Source organism: Eulemur rufifrons, chromosome 8 (genome assembly GCF_041146395.1).
Source record: "Eulemur rufifrons isolate Redbay chromosome 8, OSU_ERuf_1, whole genome shotgun sequence".
NCBI classification, from domain to species: Eukaryota; Metazoa; Chordata; class Mammalia; order Primates; family Lemuridae; genus Eulemur; species Eulemur rufifrons.
Genome location: NC_090990.1, coordinates 24289801 through 24316101, shown reverse-complemented (window position 1 = coordinate 24316101; position 26301 = coordinate 24289801). Strand labels below are relative to the sequence as shown.

The 26301-nt window shown below is 35.6% G+C and overlaps 1 protein-coding gene across 1 annotated transcript in view; it reads left to right on the top strand.

The window, feature by feature from the left end:
* The window catches only part of ZMYM6 (zinc finger MYM-type containing 6), a 34885-nt gene that overhangs the window by 5005 nt on the left and 3579 nt on the right, over positions 1-26301 (top strand). The window contains exons 3-15 of the mRNA XM_069477657.1: positions 4889-4973; positions 5446-5695; positions 8440-8611; positions 8711-8902; positions 10291-10441; positions 10852-10967; positions 11810-12085; positions 12254-12404; positions 13021-13193; positions 14920-15067; positions 16297-16437; positions 16858-16895; positions 25338-25491. Of these exons, the coding sequence (XP_069333758.1) occupies positions 4889-4973; positions 5446-5695; positions 8440-8611; positions 8711-8902; positions 10291-10441; positions 10852-10967; positions 11810-12085; positions 12254-12404; positions 13021-13193; positions 14920-15067; positions 16297-16437; positions 16858-16895; positions 25338-25491 (2047 nt within the window). The remainder of the gene's footprint in view (positions 1-4888; positions 4974-5445; positions 5696-8439; positions 8612-8710; positions 8903-10290; positions 10442-10851; positions 10968-11809; positions 12086-12253; positions 12405-13020; positions 13194-14919; positions 15068-16296; positions 16438-16857; positions 16896-25337; positions 25492-26301) is intronic.

Genomic DNA, 26301 nt, shown 5'->3' with positions numbered 1-26301 from the left:
GTAAATGATTGAGCCAGGATTTGTACCCCAGCAGTCTGGTTCAAGAGCTCAAACCTTTAACCAGGATGGTAAGCCATATTAGTTACTTTGCTTTCAGAAGAGCTACAGAGATGAAAAGATGGGGCCTCTTCTCTCAGGGCAATTGATAGTGTAATGGAGAGGAAAGTTACGGGAATGAGAGAGGTAGTATTTGTTGAGAGACTGTGGCTTGCCAGAAGCTGTGCTAAGCCTGTCTTAAGCATTCTCATTTAAACCCTACAAGCATTTGAGGGGAGTATCCTTACCCTGTTTTACAGATGAGGAGACTAAGGCAAAGAGAGGTTAGGTAACTTATCCAAACTTAAAGGAACATCATAGCTAGAATAGGAACTTAGTTTTAATTGGCTTTATTTTTTTTTTTTTTTTTTTTTTGAGACAGAGTCTCACTCTGTTGCCCAGGCTAGTGTGAGTGCCGTGGCGTCAGCCTAGCTCACAGCAACCTCAAACTCCTGAGCTCAAGCGATCCTCCTGCCTCAGCCTCCCGAGTAGCTGGGACTACAGGCATGCACCACCATGCCCGGCTAATTTTTCTATTATATATTTTTAGCTGTCCATATAATTTCTTTCTATTTTTAGTAGAGATGGGGTCTTGCTCTTGCTCAGGCTGGTCTCGAACTCCTGAGCTCAAACGATCCGCCCACCTCGGCCTCCCAGAGTGCTAGGATTACAGGCGTGAGCCACCGCGCCCGGCCAATTGGCTTTAAATTTGTATTCTTTGTGTTGCCTTGTGCCACCTATGTGCAGATAGAAAATCATAATATTAAGTTTTGCTGGTAAAAAAAAAAAAAAACTATGTAAGGTGCATTGGGAGCATAGGGGAAGGAGCCCTAAATCTGTCTGGGAAGGAAGGGAAGGATTTACAGAGCAGGTACCAATTGAGTTATAACAAATGATTACGAGTTTCAGATGGAGAAAACAGCCTGTGCCAAGTCATGGAAGGCGAAGGGAATGTGGTATGTTTAGCAGTTGAGTATTTCAAGAGAATAAAGTAGGAGAAGGGAATAGGGTTTTTTTGTTGTTGTTGTTTTGTTTTGAGACAGAGTCTTGCTCTGTTGCCCCAGCTGGAGTACAGTGGCATCGTCATAGCTTACTACAACCTCAAACTCCTGGGCTCAAGTGATCCTCCTGCCTCCGCCTCCTGAGTAGCTGGGACTACAGGTGCTTGCCATGATTCCTGGCTAATTTTTCTATTTTTAGTAGAGATGGGGTCTTGCTCTTTTGCTCAGGCTGGTCTCCAACTTCTGAGCTCAAGTAATCCTCCCACCTTGGCCTCCAAGAGTGCTAGGATTACAGGCATGAGCCACTGGGGCCAGCCAAGAGAATAGATTTTTAGATGTTTAGGTAGGATTGATCAAATTTAGAGATTGTATGTGAGGCTAGATGGACAAAGAGAGGAGTCCAGGAATACATACAGGTTTCTGGTGATACCATTTACTGAGGGGCTAGAATAGGATTTTGGGGAAAATAAGTGTAATTTGGGATCTGTTGTGTTTAAGGGGCTTGTGGGACATTCAAGTGATAATTTGCACTAGAGGCATCTGGGATTTAGAGATTAGAAAGTTATCTACCTGGAGGTGTAGAACTCCCAGAAAAAATGTAGGATGCTGGGTTAAATTTGATTATCACATAAATAATGATAACTTTTATGTAAGTATGTTGCATGCAATACTTAGAATATACTTATTCTAAAAATTATTTGTGATTTAGCCAAAATTCAAATTTAACTGAGTGTTTTGTATTTTATTTGTTAAATCTAGCAACCCTGTATGTGATAGTTGAAGCCCCAAATGTGGATGAGATTGTTCAGAGAACAAGAGTAAAAGAAGAGTGTAGAGCTCAGAGAAGAAAGCTGGAAACTGGGTTAATTTAGGGCTTCAAAGTAGTCCCCCAACCAGCAGCTTCAGCATTGCTTGGGAACTTGTTAGAAATGTAACTTCTCCTACTGATTCAGAAACTCTGGGGCAGGAGCCCAACGATCTATGTTTTGACAGGACCTCCAGGAGGTTCTGATGCCACCGACTTTGGGAACCATTGATTTTAAGGGTGAATATAGGAAGATCAATGAAGGATACTGTCTTAGTGTCTTAGTCTTTGCTGCTATAACAAATTACCATAGACTGGATGGCTTATAAACAACAGAAATTTATTTCTCACAGTTCTGGAGGCCGAAAGTCTGAGTAAGGATGCCAGCATGGTTGCATTCTGATGAGGGCCCTCTTCTGGGTTGCAGACAGCCAGCTTTTTCTTGTAGCCTTTCATGGTAGGAAGAGAGTTATTAGCTTTCTGGCCTCTTATGACACTAATGCAATTCATGAGGGCTCCACCCTCATGACTTAATTATCTCCCCAAAGCCCCACCTCCAGATACCATCATTTTAGTAATTAGGGTTTCAACGTAGGAATTTTGGGAAGACACAGACATTGAGTCCATTGCAGTTACTAAGAAGAAGTAATGAAGTAACAGAACCAAAAGACAGTGGACTCATTGGTGGTGTCAGATGTGTACGAGAGGCCAATTAAGATGGAAGCTTAAAATTTGGATTTAGTCAAAAGGCCGCACTCAGGGATCCAGAAGGCCACATGTGGCCCCAAGGCTGCAGGTTCCCAGCCCCTCTTAAAACCATTTCAGTTGAAACATTAGCCTGATTGCACTGGGTTCAGGAGAGAATCAAACTGAAGAAGTAGCAAAGGAAGGAAGCATGCACTTTTTCTCTAAGTTTGGTTGTAAAGTGAGGGAGAAGAGAGGGCAGTAGTTCTTAAGGGACCAAATTCATTGTAAGCTGAGAAGAAACCAGCATAGAGATGGAGAGATAGGATGGAGTGCCGAAAGGAGGGAGAGGGAAAGGGAACCAGAACAACAAGCATAATTTTAGCTGTAGCTAAGAAGGTTGCCTTTTCCTGTAAGATAGTATAGTTTGCTGATTAATTTGTAGATAACGGTGGTGGGAAGAATCAGGATGCTGGAGTTCTTAGTTGCTTCTTTTACTTGGTGAAATTGAAGTATCAGTGGGCAAACGTGGGGTTGGAACTTGTGAGCCGTGACGGTTTAGAACAGTTACTTTGTGAAGTAAAATAAATGGATCAGGGAAATACAACAGGAATATTAGAAAAATATTAGAAATTGGGTTGATGATAAAGCAAGGTAATTTTTTATTGAGTCTTAAGCATTCATTTTGGTGATTTGAGGGTGTATATAGCACTTTTAATTTACTCTTTTTTTTGCATGTGTCAGTAGATAAATGTTATTTAAGTATGTTTAAGAACATCCACTTTGGATTGAGTGGACTTAAATTCATTCATTCAACAAATGTTTATTAAATGCCACAGTTATGACACTAATAATAAGTATAAGAACTAGCATTTTTGTGTGCATATCATGCTTGCTTTGGGCTAACTGTAAGTATCAAGCTACATATTTTATTTGTACTAAATCATTTACCTTCCCCAAGCTACCCCCCACCCACTCTATGGGTTAGGTAATACTATCTTTATTTTACAGATAAGGATATTGAAACTAAGAAAGATTAAATAACTTATTTAAGAGCCAAGATCTCATCTGTTTCTGTCTGCTGTTAGAACCCATAGTCTCTTTCAGTGTGTTATGTTGACTATGCTCAGCTTTGAGAATACAGAGGTGAAAAAACAGATAGGGTCCCTGTTAATAGTGGACGTGGTTCTTTCAGTTTAGTGTGTGTGTAGTGAGGAGGAGGAGTGTAGGCCTTAATCAAATTATCACCCAGATAAGGATGAAATGATGTATTATGGTAAGTGCTGTAAGAAAAAGGAGATAGGAGAGACTACAACGGGAGAACTTAATTTCACTTGGGGGCCAGGGTTTGAATTCATTATAGCAATTATAATGTATTTACATATCTATTAGAGTGATAACATGGGTTTTGGAACAGAGAGACCTGGGTTTGATTCCAATCTGTGCACTTGCACAACCTTGAGCAAGTTGCCGAACATCTCTAAGTTTCACTTTCCTCATCTATAAAGAAGGTATAAGTTCTGCCTTCTCTTGGTGCCACAGTATACATCATGGGAAGTAGTAAATTAATGCAGTGATTCCTAGTTGTTGGCGTTTAATAGTCTAAAGAAACTTCTAAACCAACTTTGGAACTGACACAGTCACTTATTTTGCTAAGTAGAGAGAGACTAAAAATAGAACCGGCATTTATTATCACCATTGTTCCAAAAAAAGATTGTTTTTTAAAACTTTCTGTTTTGAAATAAGTGAGATATTTTAACACCAAAAACAAACCAAAAAAAAGGTGGTTGTGGTCTCAGAATGAAGGACAGTCCTTTTCAAGATACGTATTTATATTTTTAAAAATTTGTTTCATGATTATATTTTATTTTAAAACATTTTAAAGAATGTATTAAGGGTAAATATGATTTGGGATATGATGATTTTATGTATAATGAGCAGATTGCATTGAAACTCTTGTATCTTTTCTGCCATTAACAGGTATAACAGCTTGTAAATCTGTTGGCTAAAATTATTAATTTAGATCCAAACTCTAAATCATTCAGATTTAATTTTACTTACTGCTCTCTTTTAAACATAGCCTAAAAAAAAACGTAGTGGTCAGCACTGGAATAGCCATGTATTATTCCATATATCAAGGTTACATTTGAAAAGTAGATACAGCTATTATGAAAGATTCTCCAATTTTGAAAGGTTGTCTTTGTAAAGATAGTCTAATAACTTGCAAATTTGGACTTTTCAGGTGTTTGTGAAGGTGATTATAATTAGAATGTATACCACATGAATATGACAGAATCCTTTTTTGCTTGAATTTCTAGTTTATTTATATTATGTATTCATGTTTCCTCTCTTTTTTTTTGAGGAATATGGACATGCCCAACAGCCAAAAACCCAGGAAAGTGAACTGAAGATTAGTGCTGTATTTTCAGTTAATGACAGTCCTCTTGGTAAGAAATAGAACCGTATAAGTTAGTTACAATTAATATTTGTTTATTCTGACTAGTAAAATAGAGGGAAAGTACCTCGTCATGTATGTTTTTCTCTTCCTTTAGAGCTGTGTTTTTTGAACTGTGGGTAGCTGGTCTACACCCGAATTTTAAAAAGTGGAATAGAGTAAGATTATATCAGTGTGATGCATGTAGTAAGGAAATGTATTGTTTCATGAAATTTCTGTTCCATTTATTAAATTATACACACCCACATGCAAATATATTTATGTGAGAAATGGGTTATAGTGTTAAATGTAGTTCTTACTATGGGTAATGATAAAAAAAAAGAAATTGAAACCCCCTGTTTTGGAATGCTTATTGCCTCACTAGTATTGGATTTCAAGACTGAGGAAATTTGTTCTAAAAAAAGAGAATGTATATGCATTAGTGTCAATACTAAAATTTTTTTCTTCTTATTTTGTTTTTATAGCCCAACAGCTGACGCCAGCCTTTCAGTTTTCTCTTGCATCATCTGCCCCAAATATATTGCCTCCTTCAGTTCCAGCTGTAGCTATTCAGGTTTTTTGTTCTGGCTGTAAAAAAATGCTATATAAGGGGCAAACTGCATATCATAAGACAGGATCTACTCAGCTCTTCTGTTCCACACGATGCATCACAGGGTATTCTTCACGTGTCTGCCTACCACCTCCTCCCAAGAAAACCTGCACTAACTGCTCAAAGTATAAAATTCTTAATGACATCTTTTTTTACTTTACTTTTTTAAGTGTATATATAGTTGAGTTCAAACGTACTGTTGCCACTTTAAATATCTTTAGCACGTTTCCTTGGCAATAGCTGTTTAGCTAATAGAGGAATTTTCAAATTCTATAGTTTTGCAACATTAATAAATGACTTGGTGTTAGGAGTATTGCCTAAACCACTTTTTTATCTCTTTCAGTTTAAATTTTACTATGGAAAGAAACAACAAACCATCCTGTAATTGTAGATAATAACCGTTTAAAGTTATTTAAGTTATCTTGAAAGTTGTTGAAGTACAGAGTAAAATAAGACTACTCTTTTCATAGTACGTGAAAGTTATTTAATTCTTTAGAAGGTTAAAAACTCTAAGTGGTCACAAAAATGTGTTTATTCCTAATGTCCTTGTAAGCTTTTGTTGGGGTCATTTTTGCTTTATTATAATGCTTAGATGCAGAGAGGAAAAAAACATCAACAAAGTCACATAAACCTTTCTTAACTTTAGAACATTTGAAGAATTTGACATGTTTTGCTTATTTCTGTGGTAGTATAATTCCAGGAAAACAGTGTGTTCTCAGTAGTCACTAACATAGAGCGAAAGAAGTTAAGAGCTTGGTTTTAGATTGTGGCTCTATCACTTGTTATCTTTGAGACCTTGGGCTAGATATTTAACTTTTTCAAGCCCCAGTTTCTCATCAGTAAATAATATTAATATCTGCTTCCTGGGATTTTAGTGAGATAATGATAGCACATGGCCTAGCACAAAACAAGTGCTTAATAAATGGGATCCTATTATTATTAATAATAAAATTTATATTATTATGTATTACTATTTACAATGAATGTTAGTATGTATATCAAATGTATAATTTGTAGGCCCCTATTTTGTCTTTAGAAATATAGATATATGAGAGTTTATCTGCTTGGTGTGTTAACCTAAGGTAGATAAGTGTAGATCCAGCTAAAATGGAAATCTCCAACTAAAAAGGAGAGAGGGAGTTTTTTATATTTTACTTAAGTATTCAAAATTAGTTTTGTTGTAAAATGCCCTTCTGACACCTTACTTTAACACTTTTATGTCATTCTCATGAAACTGATCTGAGAGAGTAAATTTAGTTTACTGTTTTTAGATCCTGTTTCAACATATCATCAAAATAAAATGAATTAAATTTTAAAGAACATACCACAACTTACATGCACAACTGCATGTTGTTTTCTTAAAAGGAGTCACCCTTGTCAGTCACTTTTTACCATAATGCTGCTCTTATTCAAAAAATTTTTTGATCTCTTCATTTGGCGTTGCCTTCAGAGCCTATGAAACATTCCTCTGGACTAGGTTAGGTGACAGATCTTATCTTTGCAGCATGGGTTGGATTTTACAAATTGCCAAAGGCTGCTATACCTTATCAGATCAATATGGTAGGTGATTAAACTGAGTCATACTGTTAAACATGAGATTTATAAAATTAAAAATTAAAAAAATTGTTCTTAGGTTTCTTATAAATCAAAACATAAATTAGAAAAAAAAATTTTTTTAACTACATTATTGTTGGAAGAGGTGTGGTTTTTCCAAGATAAATGTTAAGGTGTAACACTCATTTGGAAGCATAAGGTTTAGAGTACATCCATAATTATGTGCACAGATTTTCATTATACAGTTATTCTCACTGGTTTACTTATATATACATTATGCAACTGGCAGATTCATCTTATTAAATAAACTTCTTTATTCTATTTTTAATAGAAAAATAGCTTTTCAAAATTAATACTTAAACTGTGTATAAGTATATTTCGAGACCAGCCTGAGCAAGAGCGAGACCCCATCTCTACTAAAAATAGAAAGAAATTATATGGACAGCTAAAAATATATATAGAAAAAATTAGCCGGGCATGGTGGCTCATGCCTGTAGTCCCAGCTACTCCTTACTTTGTGGCCTGCACTACTGGTTGTAATTAATGACTATTTCCTTCAGTTTTTATACTTATCAGAAGAATGGCAATACTTAGCCTCTGTTTTACCAGGATATTGCTATTAGTGCTTATCGCAATAATTAGCTCTCTTAAATTGGCTCTAGGAATCTCATAGAACCACTCAATTATTTGTATTCTTCCTGTCTCATTCTTGTTTCCATGTTTCCTGTGATACAAAGCCTTTCCAGCCCTTTTGTCATCTGTTTCCTTGATACTTTCAGTTATAGCTAAATTTTATATATCAGGCTTATTTTTTACATTAATATTAACCTTTTCTAGTTCATCTGTTTCCCAAAATTGTGCATTTTTAAAAAATTTTCATCTCTTGTCTCATTCATGTTTCTATTCTTGGCAACTATTGGCTAGTAAGAGGACAAGTGTCTTGTAGTCTGGAGTTGTGGGATGGCCACTGAATCTAGTCCCATTGGCTCCAGTGGTTGAAACTTGGTTGGAGCTGGTCATGAACATCTGGCTGGCTATATTTTAAATATAATTCTCTGTTGACACATCTATGAATTAGGTATTATTGATCCCATTTTATACATGAGGAAATTGGGATAGTAATTGCGTCATTCATTGTCACTCAGCTGATAAGTAACAGAACTAATCATCAAACCTAGGTTTGCAGGTGCCTTATTCAGAGCTTTTTTCTACTACACAATAGCTGCCCCTAGTAAATGCTATTGTAGCTCACAAAGAGGAAGAAGTTACAGTTGTGAAGAACACATTTCACTTTGCCTTTGTTACTTATTTTTAGAGACATTTTAAATCCAAAGGATGTGATCACAACCCGATTTGAAAATAATTCTAGCAAAGATTTCTGCAGCCAATCATGCCTGTCTTCTTATGAGCTAAAGAAAAAACCTGTTGTTACCATATATACCAATAGCATTTCGACAAAGTGCAGCATGTGTCAGAAGAATGCTGATGTAAGTTACATTTTATCTCTATTGGGGTTCTGCTCAAGGATCAGAGATTTTTTAAAACTGACTCTGCTTATTTTACATATGTATGTGTTTATTTCCTAGATTCGATTTGAAGTTAAATATCAAAATGTGGTACACGGTCTTTGTAGTGATGCCTGTTTTTCAAAATTTCACTCTACCAACCAGCTCACCATGAACTGTTGTGAGAACTGTGGGAGCTATTGCTATAGTAGCTCTGGTCCTTGCCAATCCCAGAAGGTTTTTAGTTCAACAAGTGTCACAGCATATAAGCAGGTATGAATATCAGTCTGTTGCATGTAGTTAGGCTGACTCCTTCTCATTTGGCTATATAGGGATGAACTGCAAAGTGAACAATGAGCTCCTCCCATCAGTTCATCCTGGTGTGTGATTTCCCTTCCAAAAAAATGGGATAGATTCTGATACTGTGAGGGGTGATTGTGGTTGTGAGATGATACAGGTAAACTAGGTCCTGTTTAAGGTTCTCTTCAAGGCTGAGAATTCATAAATGTCATTTCTTGATTTGCTATGAGTATGAAGTTTTTTGTGATGCATTGATAGCAAAGAAAACTTCATATTGTAAATGAACCATGAGCAAGAGTTAAAAGATGATAAAATTGATGAATCTAAATGAAGCATATCTTTTTCATTTTAAAGTGTTTTGGAATGAATTGTAATTACTTGGGCAACATTGGCTTATGAGAATACTTTAGCTTATTTATTGTAATGAATAACAGATTAATCTGGTTACTAAATATATCACTTTGTGTCAACTTAATTATTGCTGAATGATTTGTAGTTTTAAAAAAGTTATTTTTCTTAAGTATGTAAATGATAATTAAATATATAAATTTTTTTTTTCAGTTAGCAAGTTTGATTTGTTAATTCCTTTGAGCAGTTGGTAACAGGCATTCATCTTTGAAAAGTATCTGTTTTTTAAGAATTACCACTTTGACAGTCTGGTTTCTACTTTCACAGGAAAAGAATCCATGTTGTTTTATACATGATCCAAACATCAGTTACATTCCTAAAATTCCTAAAATTTTGTAAAATTTTGCACTGAGTATTTTGTAAATAAAGATACATTTAGCTACAATTTCCCATTTTCCCTATGTTTGGTGACTTTTGGGACACTCTATGTTGGTTATATAAATGGTAGCCATTATTATTATTATTATTATTTCTTAAAACATGAACAAGCTTACAGGCAAATTTTATTATGAAACTCAGCTTGAAAAATAGGGAGTTCTGCAGGATATCCTAATAAACATTAAATATCATTTCTATCTCCTGCTAAAGAGTTTCATAAGTCTCACACCTTAAAGGTGAGTGACTCTCTTAGATTAACAGGGGATGGCCCTTTGATTTATGGTCTTCTTTGGTTATTGGTGATGAAAAAATCATGTTATGACTACCTACTTCATTACTTGTAATGTGTTTTGTTGTTGTTAAGGTATCTGAGTAGTTCCTAATTTTGTTCAGTTTACATTTTATTATTTGGAAGAACTTATTTTTCCCATATCCCAATAGTGTGATCTCATTGTCATGCTCAAATATTTCAACCAAAGGCAGTGGTTGTAGGTAGCTTGTTTTTGTTCTTTTTTGAACAATGTGTAAATATGTATGCTTATACTAGGTATCTAAATGTTATTTTATTTTAATAGAATTCAGCCCAAACACCTCCATATGCCCTGGGGAAATCATTGAGGCCCTCAGCTGAAATGATTGAGACTACAAATGACTCGGGAAAAACAGAGCTTTTCTGTTCTATTAATTGCTTATCTGCTTACAGAGTTAAGACTGTTACTTCTTCAGGTAATGCTTAAATTTGATAATAACTATTGAAGAAGACTGTAACTGCTGTTCTTTCATTTTGTTAGAAACTAAATGTAACTATATGGTTAAATAAAGACCCAGGATTGATTTACTTTTAAAGAACTGATAAATACATGAAAATAGTTTTTCACTGATTTTCTTGGTTACGGTGTATATAGTATTTTGTAGTTTCATATGTGAAAAGAAAGAAAAAAAACACAAGTTTCAAGTTAGTTTTTGTATAAGTAGGACTTAATTGCAGTTGTAGTTAGATTTACATATTTTTGTAAAGTTCCTTGATTATTTTGTGTATTAATGAGTATTTGATTTTTTTCATTCTCCTAATACACGTTTGGATTATTTGTTCATTTGTGTAACTTATTCATTGGTTTTTATTTTTTGTCACCAAGGTGTCCAGGTTTCGTGTCATAGTTGTAAAACCTCAGCAATCCCTCAGTATCACCTAGCCATGTCAAATGGAACCATATACAGCTTCTGCAGCTCCAATTGTGTGGTGGCTTTCCAGGTATGATCTAAGGTAGTACTTCATCCTTGCAGTTCTCTTAGGCATTGCTCTGTGGTACAATATTGACTGCTGAAGGTCCATACTTATCAACATTTAAATTTAAGTTAAAAGGAAAAAAATTCGTTCAGTCAGAGTCTCAGAGGTCATTTCTACAAAATGTCTGAGCCCAGATATTTGGCCTCAGAATTTTCTTCCTTATTCAGGGTCCTCGCCTAAACTACCCTTCCCTCCCACTTTCTCCCGTGGCTGTCTCCTTTTCAAAAGGATAGAAGCTGGGCTATGGTTTTGGTAGGTGTCATGGTAAGAACAATAGCCTGATGGGGCTCACGTGCCCCTTCCTTTCATCCTGGGCCAGATACCTAATGACTCTTGGCATGGAATTATGAGCATCTACTTGTCCCATTTTCCCTTCACTCTCTACAACACACCCAGAAAGAGTAGAGTTTAGTGATCCCCACAGTGGGAAGATGCCTGATGCAGTCTCTCTGGTATCAGGGAGAAAGAGACTATTGGTAGCTACTGTGTCTTAATAGCCATCAGGAGCTGGTTGGCCATGGGAGTGCAGGTGGAGGGGTATTTTGGGGGAAAGGAGAGGCCTGCTGTGCTTTATTAGAGACGTATGCTAGAAGTCTCTGGAAAGCCTGAATTCCAGTCTTTGAACATTTAATGTTGTATTTCTCAGTACTTCTATTCTGGAAGTGTGCCATTTAAACTCTCTCTGTGAGACAGAAGATTTTGAAAAAAATGTGAGGAAATTAATTTATTCAAATGAGGAAGTAAAAATTACCAAGTTATGTTATTTCTGAATTGCTAAAATCTTTGCCTTATTTGTGTTCATTCAGAATGTATTTAACAAGCCAAAAGGAACAAACTCCTCAGCGGTGCCCCTGTCTCAGGGCCACGTGGTTATAAGCCCACCCTCCGGGGCAGCAGTACCTGCAGGAGGAGGTAAAACCTCTGCCGTTTCCCCCAGCTCCACCAGTGGCTCTGCTGCAGCCAGTCTCCAGCCTCTTGCTGAACAACCCCAGCAAGTTGCTTTAACCTACACAGTTGTTAAACTCAAGTGTCAGCACTGTAACCATCTGTTTGCCACAAAACCAGAGCTTCTTTTCTACAAGGTAAAGAAAGATCGTGAAAGGGATTGAATATAAACTTACCCACTAGAAGCACTTTTGCCTTTTCGTCTTTGATAGTCACTCACTTTGCTTTGAAATGAGAGGGAAAAGGATTTCTTAAAGATAAAGCAACTGTTTAGTTAGATCTTAATGACTGTTATTTCTCTTCAGGGTAAAATGTTTCTGTTTTGTGGCAAGAATTGTTCTGATGAGTACAAAAAGAAAAATAAAGTTGTGGCAATGTGTGACTACTGTAAACTGCAGAAAATTATAAAGGAGACTGTGCGATTCTCAGGGGTTGATAAGCCATTCTGTAGTGAAGGTAAAGGAAAAAGTTTGTTTTTATTCACAGAGCATATGGTTGCTATATAATAATTCATGATGACTTTGGCTATTAATCCATGATTAATTTTCAAATAATTTTTGTCGTATAAGGTATAATTTGAGGTTTTTTTATATTGAGTTTATATTTAATTCACTTTAAAATCTGTCTTTTTAAATGTAATTTCAATAAAGAAAAAGTATAAAAATAATTAGATCAATGGTGTTAATATTAGAAAATCTCTTTATAAGTTTAGGTATGACAGAAATCTTTTTGATCTTGCACCCATTTGTAAAGAGGGAACTTAGGCAATTGCTGCTTCTAAAGATTTTGATTTCCTGTGTGGAAAAAAGAAAGATAAGTAATTATAAAAAAAAAAGAAACTTATATATGACATTTCTGAATGTAGATGGCCTAATATTTAGAGTATATTTAAAAGGTGATAAAGAGTTTGATTTTTTAATATAGAGACTATCCTTTAACTTAGAGGCAAATAATTGTGTCAAGTATTTAGAAATTAGGTTAAAGTTTAAATCTAAGACCATAGAAATTCACTTTACCTCCTTTATGTTAATGTAAATTTGATATTTCTTCCTTTCATCCTTCTGGTTCTCAGTTTGCAAATTCCTCTCTGCCCGTGACTTTGGAGAACGGTGGGGAAACTACTGTAAGATGTGTAGATATTGTTCACAGACATCCCCAAATTTGATAGAAAATCGATTGGAGGGCAAGTTAGAAGAGTTTTGTTGTGAAGAGTGCATGTCCAAATTTACAGTTCTGTTTTATCAGGTAAATATGATATACTTTTTTGGTGAAGTTAGTGCAAATTATTTTTTATTTAAAATTTGTTCAGATTGTGTGAAGAAAAATTTGGTGTTTAGTAGAGATCAGTATGGAGGTTTCTCAGAGAACTAAAAGTAGATCTACCATTTGATCCTGCAGTCCCACTACTGGGTATCTACCCAGTGGAAAAGAAATCATTATATCGAAAGATACCCACACTTATATGTTTATCACAGCACAATTCATAATTGCAAAGATATGGAATCAACCTAAGTACCTATCAGCTGATGAGTGGATTATGAAAATATAGTGTATATGTATATACCATGGAGTACTACTCAGCTATAAAAAGGAATGAAATCATGTTGTTTGCAGCAACTTGGATGAACTGGAGTCTATTGCTCTAAGTGAAGTAACTCAGAAACAGAAAAATAAATGCTGCGTGTTATCACTTATAAGTGGGAACTTAACTATGGCTACACAAAGGCACACAGAGTGGTATAGTGGACATTGGAGACTTAACAGGGAGAGGGTGGGGAGGGTTGAGGGATGAAACACTACCTGTGGGGTACAATGTACACTCCTTAGATGATGGGTACACCACAAGCCCAGACTCAACCACTATACAATATATAGATGTAACAGAATTCAACTTGTACCCCCTAAATGTATTAAAATAAAAAAAGAAAAGAAAAATGTGTTTAGACTGAGTAGAATAAATTATTGGGTACTGTAGCAAAATTTGATTGAATATAACCATCAAATCTTTGGGGTAAAGATTATAGCATTACTGGAGACTTTGTTGTTGATTGAAGATATGTTCCTTTTATTTTTGCTTTCTTATAAGGCACACTGACCTTGTTTATAACTTAGTTCTTTCAGATTAGAAATACACATAATTTTCCTTAAGTGGCTCTTTCATTCAGATTACTCTTAGGAACTTGAAGTCAGACCTTTTTCTCACTTCATAGGTCAAATGACAATGACTGACAACCTTACCCACCTCCTTTTTAAAAAGATCACCTTTTTGAAAGGTTAATAACAATAGTTAAAATTAATTGAACCACTACTAATACATGTTTGATGCTCCATAAGTATTATTTCATTTAATCCTCACCATAGTCCCAAGAGGTAGGTATATTATTGCCAGTTTATAAGTAAAGGAAAAGAATGAGGCCCAAGGAGGTTCACTAATGTGCCCTTGAGGAAGCTAGTAGGTGACAGCTGGATAGCACCTGTAACATGCTAGTGAAATCATTGTTTGCTTGTCTTCCTCACCCCCAAAATAGAATTTTCTTCAAGGGGTGGAGTACTATCTTTTCATCATTATATTATCAGGACCAATTACAATGCTTAAGACAATGGATGTCTAATTAGGTATTTGTTGAATGAATCAAAGTCTTTATGACTCCAAAGCCCATATTTTTTTCGACTGTGATAAGCTGCTGTTTAATCTTTTAAAAGTAGAACGTATCTTTAGATTCCTTCATCAGTAATTTTGAAAGCAAAAGAGCAATTCTTACATTCTCTTGACTTAGGACATTTAAATGAAACACATAGTTAAAAATATACATTCTTTTTTTTTATACATTCTTAATCATAATATTTTAAGGTAAGAACCTTACATTTTGTAGTCTCAACTGACTCTCATATTCGGTTTTATGATTAATGTTATTTTTTCATTATTTTAGAGTTTTAAGCCTGCCTATCTTGTCTTACATTTCTTTCTCAGATGGCCAAGTGTGATGGTTGTAAACGACAGGGTAAGCTAAGTGAGTCCATAAAATGGCGAGGCAACATCAAACATTTCTGTAACCTATACTGTGTCTTGGCGTTTTGTCATCACCAAATTATGAATGACTCTCTTTCACAAAATAAAGGTAAAATTAAGCTTGGATAATGGGATCTTTACGTCAGTGCTAGGGTATGCTATAAGCACACATGGTTGTAAATAATATAATAAAAACAAAATTTCACTGGATTCAAGTAGCTGAATTTACTTAAATTTTCCTTTAAGAATCCTTAAAGATTGCCCTTGAGGGAAAATTAATTCTAATGCTTTTTGCTCTGATAATGAAGCACAACAACAACAAAAAAATCAATAAATGTATGAGCACTAATTTTTTAGGAAAATTAGATAAGCTTGCTTTTGATTGAATTTATCTGTACATAACTTACACTAAGGGATATATGCTATTCAATTAAACTAGAAATAAGAGTAGAAAATCAGGACAAACAAAGGGAGAAAGGTATAAGTACATTAATATAGTGGCTGTGACTGGCATAAGATTGGATTCCGAGCTTGCTTGTAGCCCAGGAAAAAAGAACAACACATTAATTATCTCAGGGAAAAAAAAAGTAGACTGGTTCTTCATGGGTAGCAAAGTTTTTCCTGGCTAAGAATAAAATAAGTTTTCAAGTAGGACAGCTAATGTGGTCAAAATATCCAGCTGAGTAGATAGATATGTGGCATGCTCATAAAGTAGCTCTCCTAAGTATCCCTTTCTGAGTATTAGGTTGAAACACTTGGTATTATGTCTCTAATCTGATTAAAGCCCGAAGTGCTGCCTAATTGACAGAATCCACGTGCTTTGGCTCCTTGCAGTCTGGCCCGTGCCTACCTTTGCGTTACCTTAATCATGTATATATGCCTTGTGCTAATCTTTTCTGTTAGCTGTCCATAGCCTAGGACCAGTCAGGTCGGTGGTAGAATATTCATTTTATAATGTGAGTTAAGAAAACCATTGTTTATATGGATGGATAGCTCCCTTATCGAGTTATTTATAAAAATTGTCATGTTTTTATTTGAAGCAAGTTTAGGTATAGGAGTTTTAATATTCAGTGATAGAACAGCCCAGTTAGTCCTGAAGCTAATAGTTGTATTTTTACCTGTTAAATATCCTTTGAGGTTTATAGAATTTTATAGAATCAGGCTCTCTTTAAGCCCTAATGACCACTAATCTGACCAGAATCACCCAACCCAACATTATAAGGAGTTAGATGTTTCAATTGCTCCTTGAAAACCTAGTTGTTAAACAGTGTGTGTGGGTGTGTGGATGTGTGGCCTTTTGTTTATACCAGGTCTTAACTTTCTGTTTATTTTAATCAGTTAGTATTTCTAAGGCACAAACTGCTTTGAAGGAGCTCCCTTGTGCAAGGACAAATACAACACCAGTTATAACCAAAGTGGTGTCATTGGCAAAAATACCTGCTGCCCAGCCCAGAGGGAACACTAACAGTGTTTTAAAAGGTATGAGTTGATATAAGGGGATTTGCCTAGACTTCAGAAGTGAGTGTTGTCTAGCCTAAGTAGTTCTCACTGGTAATACCTTTCATTACATTATATAAGGAAATGTGCCCCACTTTCTTTAGGTGGTGTGAGTGGGAAAAGAATTGATATGTATAGTTTATTTTTTTAAGAACCCAAATGATTTTAATATACCTGGTCCTTTACCATCAGAGATTCTAATATAGTAGGATGGAGTTGGGGCTCAGGAATCCTTACCTTTACCACACACTCCAGGTGATACTGATGCAGAGTTTCCTTGGTCCATGTTTTGAGAAATTCTGGTCTAGTCTCCCACCTTAGTGAGAGTAAAGTAACTTCTTGGTTTTAGTGTTTACTTCTGCATATTCTGGAGATAATAATGTATATTTTAATTTATAACAGGTGCAGTTACTAAAGAGGCAGCAAAGATCATTGAAGGTGTAAGTTTTATTGTTGATATTTTTCCTGATCATGCCACTTCAGTTTATTTTCACTTTGGATATTGCATTCAAATAGCATTTTCTGTTTGCAGCTTAGTCTTAAAAAAGTAGAGTAATATATTATGCACTAACTTTTGTTATTATTATAGTAAGAATTTGTATTCAGGTTCCCTAATTTCTTTAAATATTTGTTAATTCCACCAAGTTGGAATTAACAAAACTACTTTATTTTTTCTTTTACTACATTCAGGTATTTTCCTTTTAGACTAGAAAAAAATCTTTTGAAAGTTCAGTATAGTGTTTTTTTGTGTTTTTTTGTTTTTGTTTTTTGAGACAGAGTCTCGCTCTGTTACTTGGGCTAGAGTGCCGTAGCATCAGCCTAGCTCACAGCAACCTCAAACTCTTGGGCTCCCGTGATCCTCCTGCCTCAGCCTCCCGGGTAGCTGGAACTATAGGCATATGCCACCACGCCTGCCTAATTTTTTCTGTTTTTAGTTGCCTGGCTAATTTCTTTGTTTTTAGTAGAGACGGGATCTTGCTCTTGCTCAGGCTGGTCTTGAACTCCTGACCTCAAGTGATGCTCCCAGCTTGGCCTCCCAGAGTGCTAGGATTAGAGGAGTGAGCCACCATGCCTGTAGTGTTGTTTTATGCAACTTTGAATTATGTGAAGCTGAAAATAGTGCAAAGTGAAAATATATTTAAACTTTCACTTTGTGTCTCAAATTTGAAATACTGTAAAACTTCCCCAAATTAAAAAAATTTGCAAGAAATGCATAATTTCAAATCTGGCAGGCTGAAAGGATTGCAGACTGTGCCATTGTTACCCTGTGTCAGCATCACTTTAATAAGAAAACAAAATTCCCATCATCCTTTATCAGTATCACATGATAATTGTGTCAGATCTTGGGTTAATGTTTTTGGTGACTGTTGTGTTGCTGCTATCTTAACATTCTCTCTTGATATAATTAAAAATATTTGTAATATCGTATAGCAATGTCATTCAAGTGTTTATTAATTGGTGGGTGCTAGGGCTAAAAAGTGTGCTCCAAATTCAATAACTTTGGAACAAAAGTTAGAAGTGATAAAAATCTTTGAAGATGACCAAAACACTGCTATGATATTTCATGCTGTTAATTTAGGAGAGTATACTCTGCAGAATATTAGAAGTAATGCTCAAAAAACCAAAAGCAGCATTAAAGCTGTTTTTAAGTTTGTTCACAAAAATTACAACCAGGCAAGGATAATGGAATAAATGGAAAAAATCCTGGCAACACAGCTGCAAGATCAATGCTGCCATAATCCCCTGCCCCCCCCAGGCCAATCTATCGTCTGTGCTAAGGCAGGAGTATTTCTGATGAGTTGAAAGGAGGTGACTGAGACAAAAGGTTTACTACAAGTCATGGCTGGCTTTCCAATTTTAAAGCCCACCAAGGTTTTAAGAATATAAAAATGAGAAGGCAAGCTATATCTGCTAACTCTGAAGCTATCAAAACATTTCAGCTTCACCATAATTTAAAGAGGCTTTAACTTGGAAGACAGCATAACACCTGCTATTAAGGAATCTGTGGAAGTGAAACAGAAGGTAGATTTGCACAGAGTTGATGAAGGGGACATTGAAAATTTGTTTGGGTTTTCCCCCGTGGATTAACAAAGGCGGCAGGAAGAGGGCCCCTGGCAATCAGCCTGGGTCTTCTGCATAATTAACAGCATAACAACTGGCATGGGCTTTTGACCATATTTCAGCAGCAGTTAGTATTTTTGAAGAAGATGATCCAAATGTGGATTGCTGTTCCATGGTGGGAAGGCAAAAGATGGAAAATGGGTCTGCATATCAAGAAATCTTCAGTGAAAAAAAAAAATGAGAGAAAAAACTCAAACTACATTAGATTCATTCTTTAGCAAAAGTCTTCCAGGGAGTCAGACCAGCTCTCATTACAATGTGGAGAGATAGCTTGTCCTAATTTAGTATCTCTTAACTGTCCCATTATTTGTGTTGGAAGATGATGGTAATTTCTCCTTAAATTATTTTCAGGCAGTATATCATATTAGTTAATGAAATGTCATTAAGTTAACTTTGTATTTATTTGTAATTATGTATTGTGCATTAAATTATATTTTAGAATTACATGATTAATGAATTACTGTGCTGTATAATTAATAATTATGTTATTAAGCACACAATTGTATAATAAGATATTAATGTATTATGTTATATATTGATAAGTATTAACATATGTTTTTAAAAACATCCTGTATTGGTTGTAGATTTATGTACTCTGAGAATGCATCCCTCTTCTACTTTATATGTATGAGAGAATTAGTCTTGAATTATGCTAGTTTTGAATTATTCAGGTTTTTCAGGAACATATACCTCATATTTCATGTGACTGCCCTATCTATGTTTTCTCCATGTGGAATATTTCTATAATTCACCAGTCATTTAAACTGTGTTACAGAACAGCTCTGATTAATATTTTCATTCTAGCCTCTAAAAGGTATAGTAATAAATAATATAGTACTTTAACAATATGAAAAACAAACAGTTTTAGATTTTTTTCTTTGTTTCTCTGAGGACTTTAGTGTGAATCTCCCTCATGTTATTTAAATGGTCTTAAATTTGGGGGAAAGGTAAAAAATACAGAAAAGTACAAAGAAGAAAATCTGCAAAACTCAGCAAACTTTTTCTGACTGTAAATATTTTAGACTTTGTAGGCCATATGGTTTGTGTTGCAACTAGAGACTCTCCCACCTCTGCCATTGCAGTGCAGAAGCAGCCGTAAACAATAAATAAAAGAGTGACAGTGGCTTTGCTCCAATAAAACTTTATTTACAAAAATGGGTGGTGGGCTGGACTTGGCCTACAGACCATAGTTTTCCAACTCCTGCTCTACTGTGTTCCCACCACCCAGAATTAACCATTATTAGATTTGGGTTATTTGCTCACAGTTTTTTCCGCCTATTTTCTGCCCCTCCTTCTTAAAAAAAAAAAAAATTAATCACTACCACCAGTGAATCCCCTACTCACATCCCTAGAAACAACTACTATTATGAGTTTGGTATGCATCCTTTTAGACTATTTTATAATCTTTAATATATATAAATCTGTGGAAAATATTTAATATTGTTTTTAAAAATATCTACTCATGCTGATACTTAATAGGTTTGGTACATTCCTGTTGACTGCTGTATAGTACTGTATTGTCTGTAAGCACCCTAGTTTATTTATCCATTGCCCTGTTGATGAAGATTAGGTTGTTTCCAGTTTTTCACTATGAAAAACCTCTGCTACGATGAATACCCTTGTATATGTCTCCCTGTGCATGTGTGCAGCTGTTTCCCTAGTGCAGAAATGGAGGAGCAGAACTGTTGGGCCAAAGAGTATTTGCATTTTTAGTTTTTAAATTACCCTGCAGAGCGGCTATTCCAATTTTTATTCCCACCAACAGTTCATGATTGTACTGTTTCCCACAGCCTCACCATCGTTTAATATTGTCAAATTTAAACACTTTTTTGCCAATCTGTTTGGTGGCATCTTATTGTTATCTTGTTTTGTATGTCACTGATTACTAGTAGGTTTGCTTACATTTCTGTTGCTGATCATTTGAATTTTCTTTGAATTTCTTGTTTTAATTTTTTCCCATTTTTGTGTTGAATTGTCTTTTTCTCATTGATTTCTAGGAGATCTTTCTGTGTTCTTGGTTTTCTCCCCTTTCTGCTCCTACATTTTTGTCAGCACAAAAATATGGAGTCAGACTTTTTTTTTTTAAATCTACCCTTCTTGTCAGTAATAGTCGTACATCTTATCTGAAAACAGTCCTCCTTTAACACGATGGCCTCCAGCGACTGTCCCATTTCTCTGCTCTCCTCATGGAAAAACTCCTCTGAAGGTAGCTTCTACTTGTTGCCTCTACTTCTTTATCTGTTATCTTTCCTTAGCTCACTCTAGTCAGGCTTTTGTCGGCACCAGTGCACTGAGACTGCTCTTGTCAAGGTTGTCATCAGTCTTTACTTTGCCAAATCCAGTAGTCAGTGCACTCTACTCAACCTTTCAGTAATGTTTAACACAGTTGATCTCTCCTTCCTTTTTTTTTTTGAGACAGAGTCTCATTCTTTTGCCCTGGCTAGAGTGCCATGGTGTCAGCCTAGCTCACAGCAACCTCAAACTCCTGGGCTCAAGAAATCCGCCTGCCTCAGCCTCCCAAGTAGCTGGGACTATAGGCATGTGCCACCATGCCCGGCTAATTTTTTCTATATATATTTTTAGCTGTCCAGATAATTTCTTTCTATTTTTAGTAGAGACGGGGTCTCGCTCTTGCTCAGGCTGGTCTAGAACTCCTGACCTCCAGCGATCCTCCTGCCTCGGCCTCCCAGAGTGCTGGGATTACAGGCGTGTACCTTTTATTCCCCCAGAATTCCTCTCCAGTGTTCCCTACTTCTTACCACCCCTATTGCTACCTCCTTAGTCTGAGCACCATTGTCTGTCTTCTGGAATATTGTGATGATCTCCTGCCTGTCTTCCTGCTTCCATTCTTGCCCTTTGCAGTTTTTTCTCCACCCTGTTACCAAAATGATCTTTTAAAAACACAAATCAGATCATGTTACTACTCTGCTCAAAAACGTTCAATGAAATTCTGAAAAAGTGAAGACGGGGAGGAGCTAGTTTCCACATATTAAAATTATAGGAAAACTACAGATATTCTAAAACTATATCATAAAAACAACTGGTACTGGTGCATGAATAGACAGACAACTCAATAGAAAAGAAATCCAGAAATAGACCCAAATATATATATGGGAATTTAATAATGATAAAGGTGGCATTTCAGATCAATAGGAGAAATGTGGATTATTTAATAAATAATGATGTGACAACTGAGTAGACACATGGAAGAAAATACCATTGGATTTGTACTTCACAATTTAAACCAAAATGAATTTCATTTGGAGAAAAGACTTAAATTTAAGAAATAATAAAAGTACTCAGAAAAATGTAGGAAAAACGTTTTAACAATGTAGAAGTGGGGAGAGTCTTTCTAAGTATGTCACAAAACCCAGAAGCCATAAAAGGATCAATAGGGAGATCTAGCCATATTTCAAAGTCAGAAGATAAATGACAAAAATGAAAAGGTTGCAACTAATTTCAGAAAAGGCTCATTCTTAATATGTGAAGAGTTTCTATGAATCAATAACAGACCCAGTACTCAGTAGGAAAATTGCTAAAAGTGTGATCCATAAGGTAATAGACCTGGACATAAAAATATTTTCTAAACATATGCAAAGATATTCAACTTGAAAATTAGAGAAATGCTGTTAGAACTACAGTTTAACCAGATTGGCAAAGAAAAACAATGGATAACACTGTTAAGTCATTCTTATTGCCAATAAGAGTGTAAATTGGTAAAACTGCTACAGAGGACGATTTAGTAGAACCTGTTAAAACTTAAAATGTAAATACCATTTACCCAAGAACTCCATTTTTAGGAATTTGCTCTTCAGATACTTCTGCACATTTACAAAGTGAAATACGCACAAAGATCTTAATTGCAGTATCATTTGAAGCAGCAGAAGCTGGAAAACAGTCTAGTTGTTTCATCAGTGATCAGGGCCATGCTGTGTTCACTCTGAGTTACTTTGTGAATTAGAAAAAAATAGCCCTGCATGGGCAGAGTCTGAAATGCACTTCTTTCTAATCTCGTACCTATTTACCTGGCCTGGCAAGTGGAGTCCCCTGCACAAGCATACACAGTAGCCTTGTTGGGGCTGTAGTTAAATATGGTATATCCACACAATGGAATACTATGCAATTATTAGAAAGAATTTGGCAGCTCAATATGTACAGACATAGAGCAGTCTTATATATCAGAACAAAAAAGAAGACACAAAACAATGTATAGCATACTGCCATTTGTGCTTTAGATACACACACACACACACACACACACACACAGGCTTGCACATATATATAGAATATCCCTTGAAGGCAACCAATAAATGGGTAATAGTGGTTCCCTCTGAGGAGAACTGAATGATGGGGGAAGAATTTTAAGAGGGAAAATTATTTTTTTCATTGTTTATTATTTGAATCTTTGAATTTTATGTCACACTGCCATTCAAAAAATATGCATAGAATTTTTTTTAAAAGATAAAGGAAAACAGAGCAAAGATTGAATAGAGAGTTCACGGAAGAGGAAATACAAATAATGCTTTCCCATGAAAAATACCTAACCACACTACAGTGAGATAATTTTTCACTTACTGAGAAATAGCAAAAAGATCACTAATATTCTGTTGACAGGGATGTCAGAAGAGGCTCACATATGTATTGCTAATGGTCACATAATTTGATATAACTTACATGGAGAGAATTTAGTAGTATCAGCAGAATTAAAATTGTATACCTCGTGACCCACCAACAATACTTCTAAGACTTTATTCTGTGGCTATACTAGCACATGTAGAATTAATTTATGTGTAAAGATAGTCACTGCAGCATTGTTTATAATAGCAAGAGATTTATTACATTCTAAATGTTCATCAGCAGGGACTCTTCAAATTACTTACAAATGTGTGGAATACTATGCAAGCTGTTATTAGGCAGCTTTATACAAAGTTATGTAACTATCTACAAGACAGCTTGCTAAGTGACAGAAGCAAGGTGCTAAATCTTGCTAATAATAGGCTACCATTTGTAGTCAAAAGCAACTTATTCAATAACATAGACCATCTCTAGAAGAATGTACAGTAGTCCCCCATTTTCCATGGTTTCACTTTCCAAGGTTTTAGTTGCCCACAGTCAACCATGGTCCAAAAATATTAAATGGAAAATTCCAGAAATAAACAATTCTTAAGTTTTAAATTGTGCACCGTTCAGAGTAGCGTGATGAAATCTCATGCCATCCCACCTGGGATGTGAATCATCTTTGTCCAACATATCTACGCTGTATATACTACCCACCTGTTAGTCTCTTAGTAGCCATCTCAGTTATCAGATCAACAGATCACAAGAAAGAAGGATGAGTACAGTATAGTAAGATATTTTCAGAGAGAGAGACACCATATTCATAAACTTTTATTATAGTATTTTGTTACAATTTTTCTATTTTGTTGTTATTGTTAATCACTAACTGTGACTAATTTATAAAGTAAACTTCATAAGTATGTATGTATAGGAAAAACATAGTACATATAGTTTTTGGTACTATCCATGGTTTCGGGCATCCACTAGGAGTCTTGCTTGGGATATATCCCCCAAGGGTAAAGTGGGACTGGGAAAAGTAGTTGTGTTCAAGGTTGAGCCTGGATAGATGGCAGTTATTCATGTTTACACTTTTGTACCTTCTGAATTTTGCAATGAGTGTATGTATCGCTTACTTTAAAAGTAAGTTTAACCTCCAGTGGCTGCCCATCACATTTAAAATACAGTCCTAATTTTGTTTTTTAACTAAGACCTTCGAGAATGCTACACAATTTGGCTTCTGCCTACCTCTCCATTCTCCCCTGTTTACTCTGTTTCAGCCTTGTTTTTGTTGATGTTCCTAAAACATGCCAAGCTTTCTCCTACTTCCGGTCTCTCTGCCTGGCGTCTTCTGACCTTAGGCTTTTGCACTGGCTTACTCTTTTGAACAATGCAGAAGATCTCTGCTGAGATGTTTACTCCAGAATTACCCCTCCTCCATGCCACCATGCTGCCTTCCCTTACTTTCGTTTACTGCCTGGAATTATACATTATATGTTTGTTTTACTTATTTATTTTCTGTGTCTCCCTCTGAAATGTAAGGCCAGTAGGAGTAGGACTTTATCTTGTTTTCTGCCGTATCCCCAGGGCTTAGAATGGTGTCTAGCTTGTAGTAAAGACTCAGTACTTTTTGAGTGAATAAACATGTTTTAAATATATTCTCCCACTCTGCTGTTTATGCTATAACTTTGTTTTATAAAGACCTTTGTTGACAAAAGTTTTAAGTTTTGAGGTAATCAAATGAATCGGTATTTTCTACTTTGTTTTTACTCTTTTGTGTTCTTAACCTTAACATTACTTTCTCTGTGCTCTGGTCATTTGAAAGTTCTCCAATGATTTTTAAAGTTTTGGGTCTTTTTTTTCATGTTGAAGTTCTTAACTGATATAGCATATAGTTTTGCGTATGTTCTAAGGTTAGGTCTAATTTTTCTAAGGGGCTATTTGTTGTAATCAGCAAGGATTGTTTTCACTGTTCTGATCTTACTGTAGGCAGAATATTTTTTCTAAATCAACAAATGGAACTGATACGGACTGGGAGAATTAGAAATTAATGTATATTTTCCAGAGTGACTTTTTTATTGCAACTACTCTTTCAGAGGAATTTATTTCACTGGATATATATCACCTTTAAATTGATAGCCATTATAGTAAGTGATACGGTACTAAAAAAAAATCTCCTTTTGGTTTCTGAATTTGTTTTTAACTAGGAAAGACCTCAGGCAAACATCATGAAACTTCTATCTTTCCAGTCTTCCCAGCCTTTTAGGCTTTTAAAGAACAAAGCCGTATTGTGCAAGCCCGTCACACAGACCAAGGCCACGTCTTGCAAACCACATACACAGCACAAGGAATGTCAGACAGGTATGTGTCCTGTGCTTTCCCATGTCAAAATTTATTTTCTGGTTGGTTTGTTTTTGTTTTTTAAGAAAGGAAAAGAAAATAATTGACAATTTTTTGGATGTGAAACATTATCTTGGATCACATACTTTGAATACCTAATTTATTTCTTTCATAATTATTAACACTAATTACCATTAAATTGAATCCATATGTACACAAAGCATTATGTGTAGACAAGCATCTCTTATACATGTGCCCTCCTATACGTATTTTTTAAATGTATAGACAAGCTATAATTACTAAGATACAGATTTAATTAAAAGCATTACTGATTTAACCTCAGTTCTTTTTTTGTTTCTTTTTCTTTAAATTTTTTTAGAAACAGGGTCTTGCTCTCTGCACATGCTGGAGAGCAGTAGTGCGATCATAGCTCACTGCAGCCTTGAACTTCTGGGCTCCAGTGATCCTCCTGCCTCAGCTGGGACTACAGGTGTGTGTCACCACACATGGCTAATTTTTGTATTTTGTGGAGATGAGGTCTCGCTGTGTTGCCCAGGCTGGTCTTAAACTCCTAGCCACAATTGATCCTCTGGCCTTAGCCTCCCAAAGTGCTAGGGTTATTGGCATGAGCCACAGCACCTGGTCCATTTTTTTTTTATTATTATTATTTAACATTGTGAATTCAGTCATCAATTGCTAAAAAGTACAGCTAACATGTTTGAGGTATTGGTGATCAGGAAAATTGTTTGAACTTATGCTTGAAAAAGTTGTGAAATATTGCCCCAATCCATGTTAGCTACTTTTAATCCCACTACCCTTGGATTTTCAATT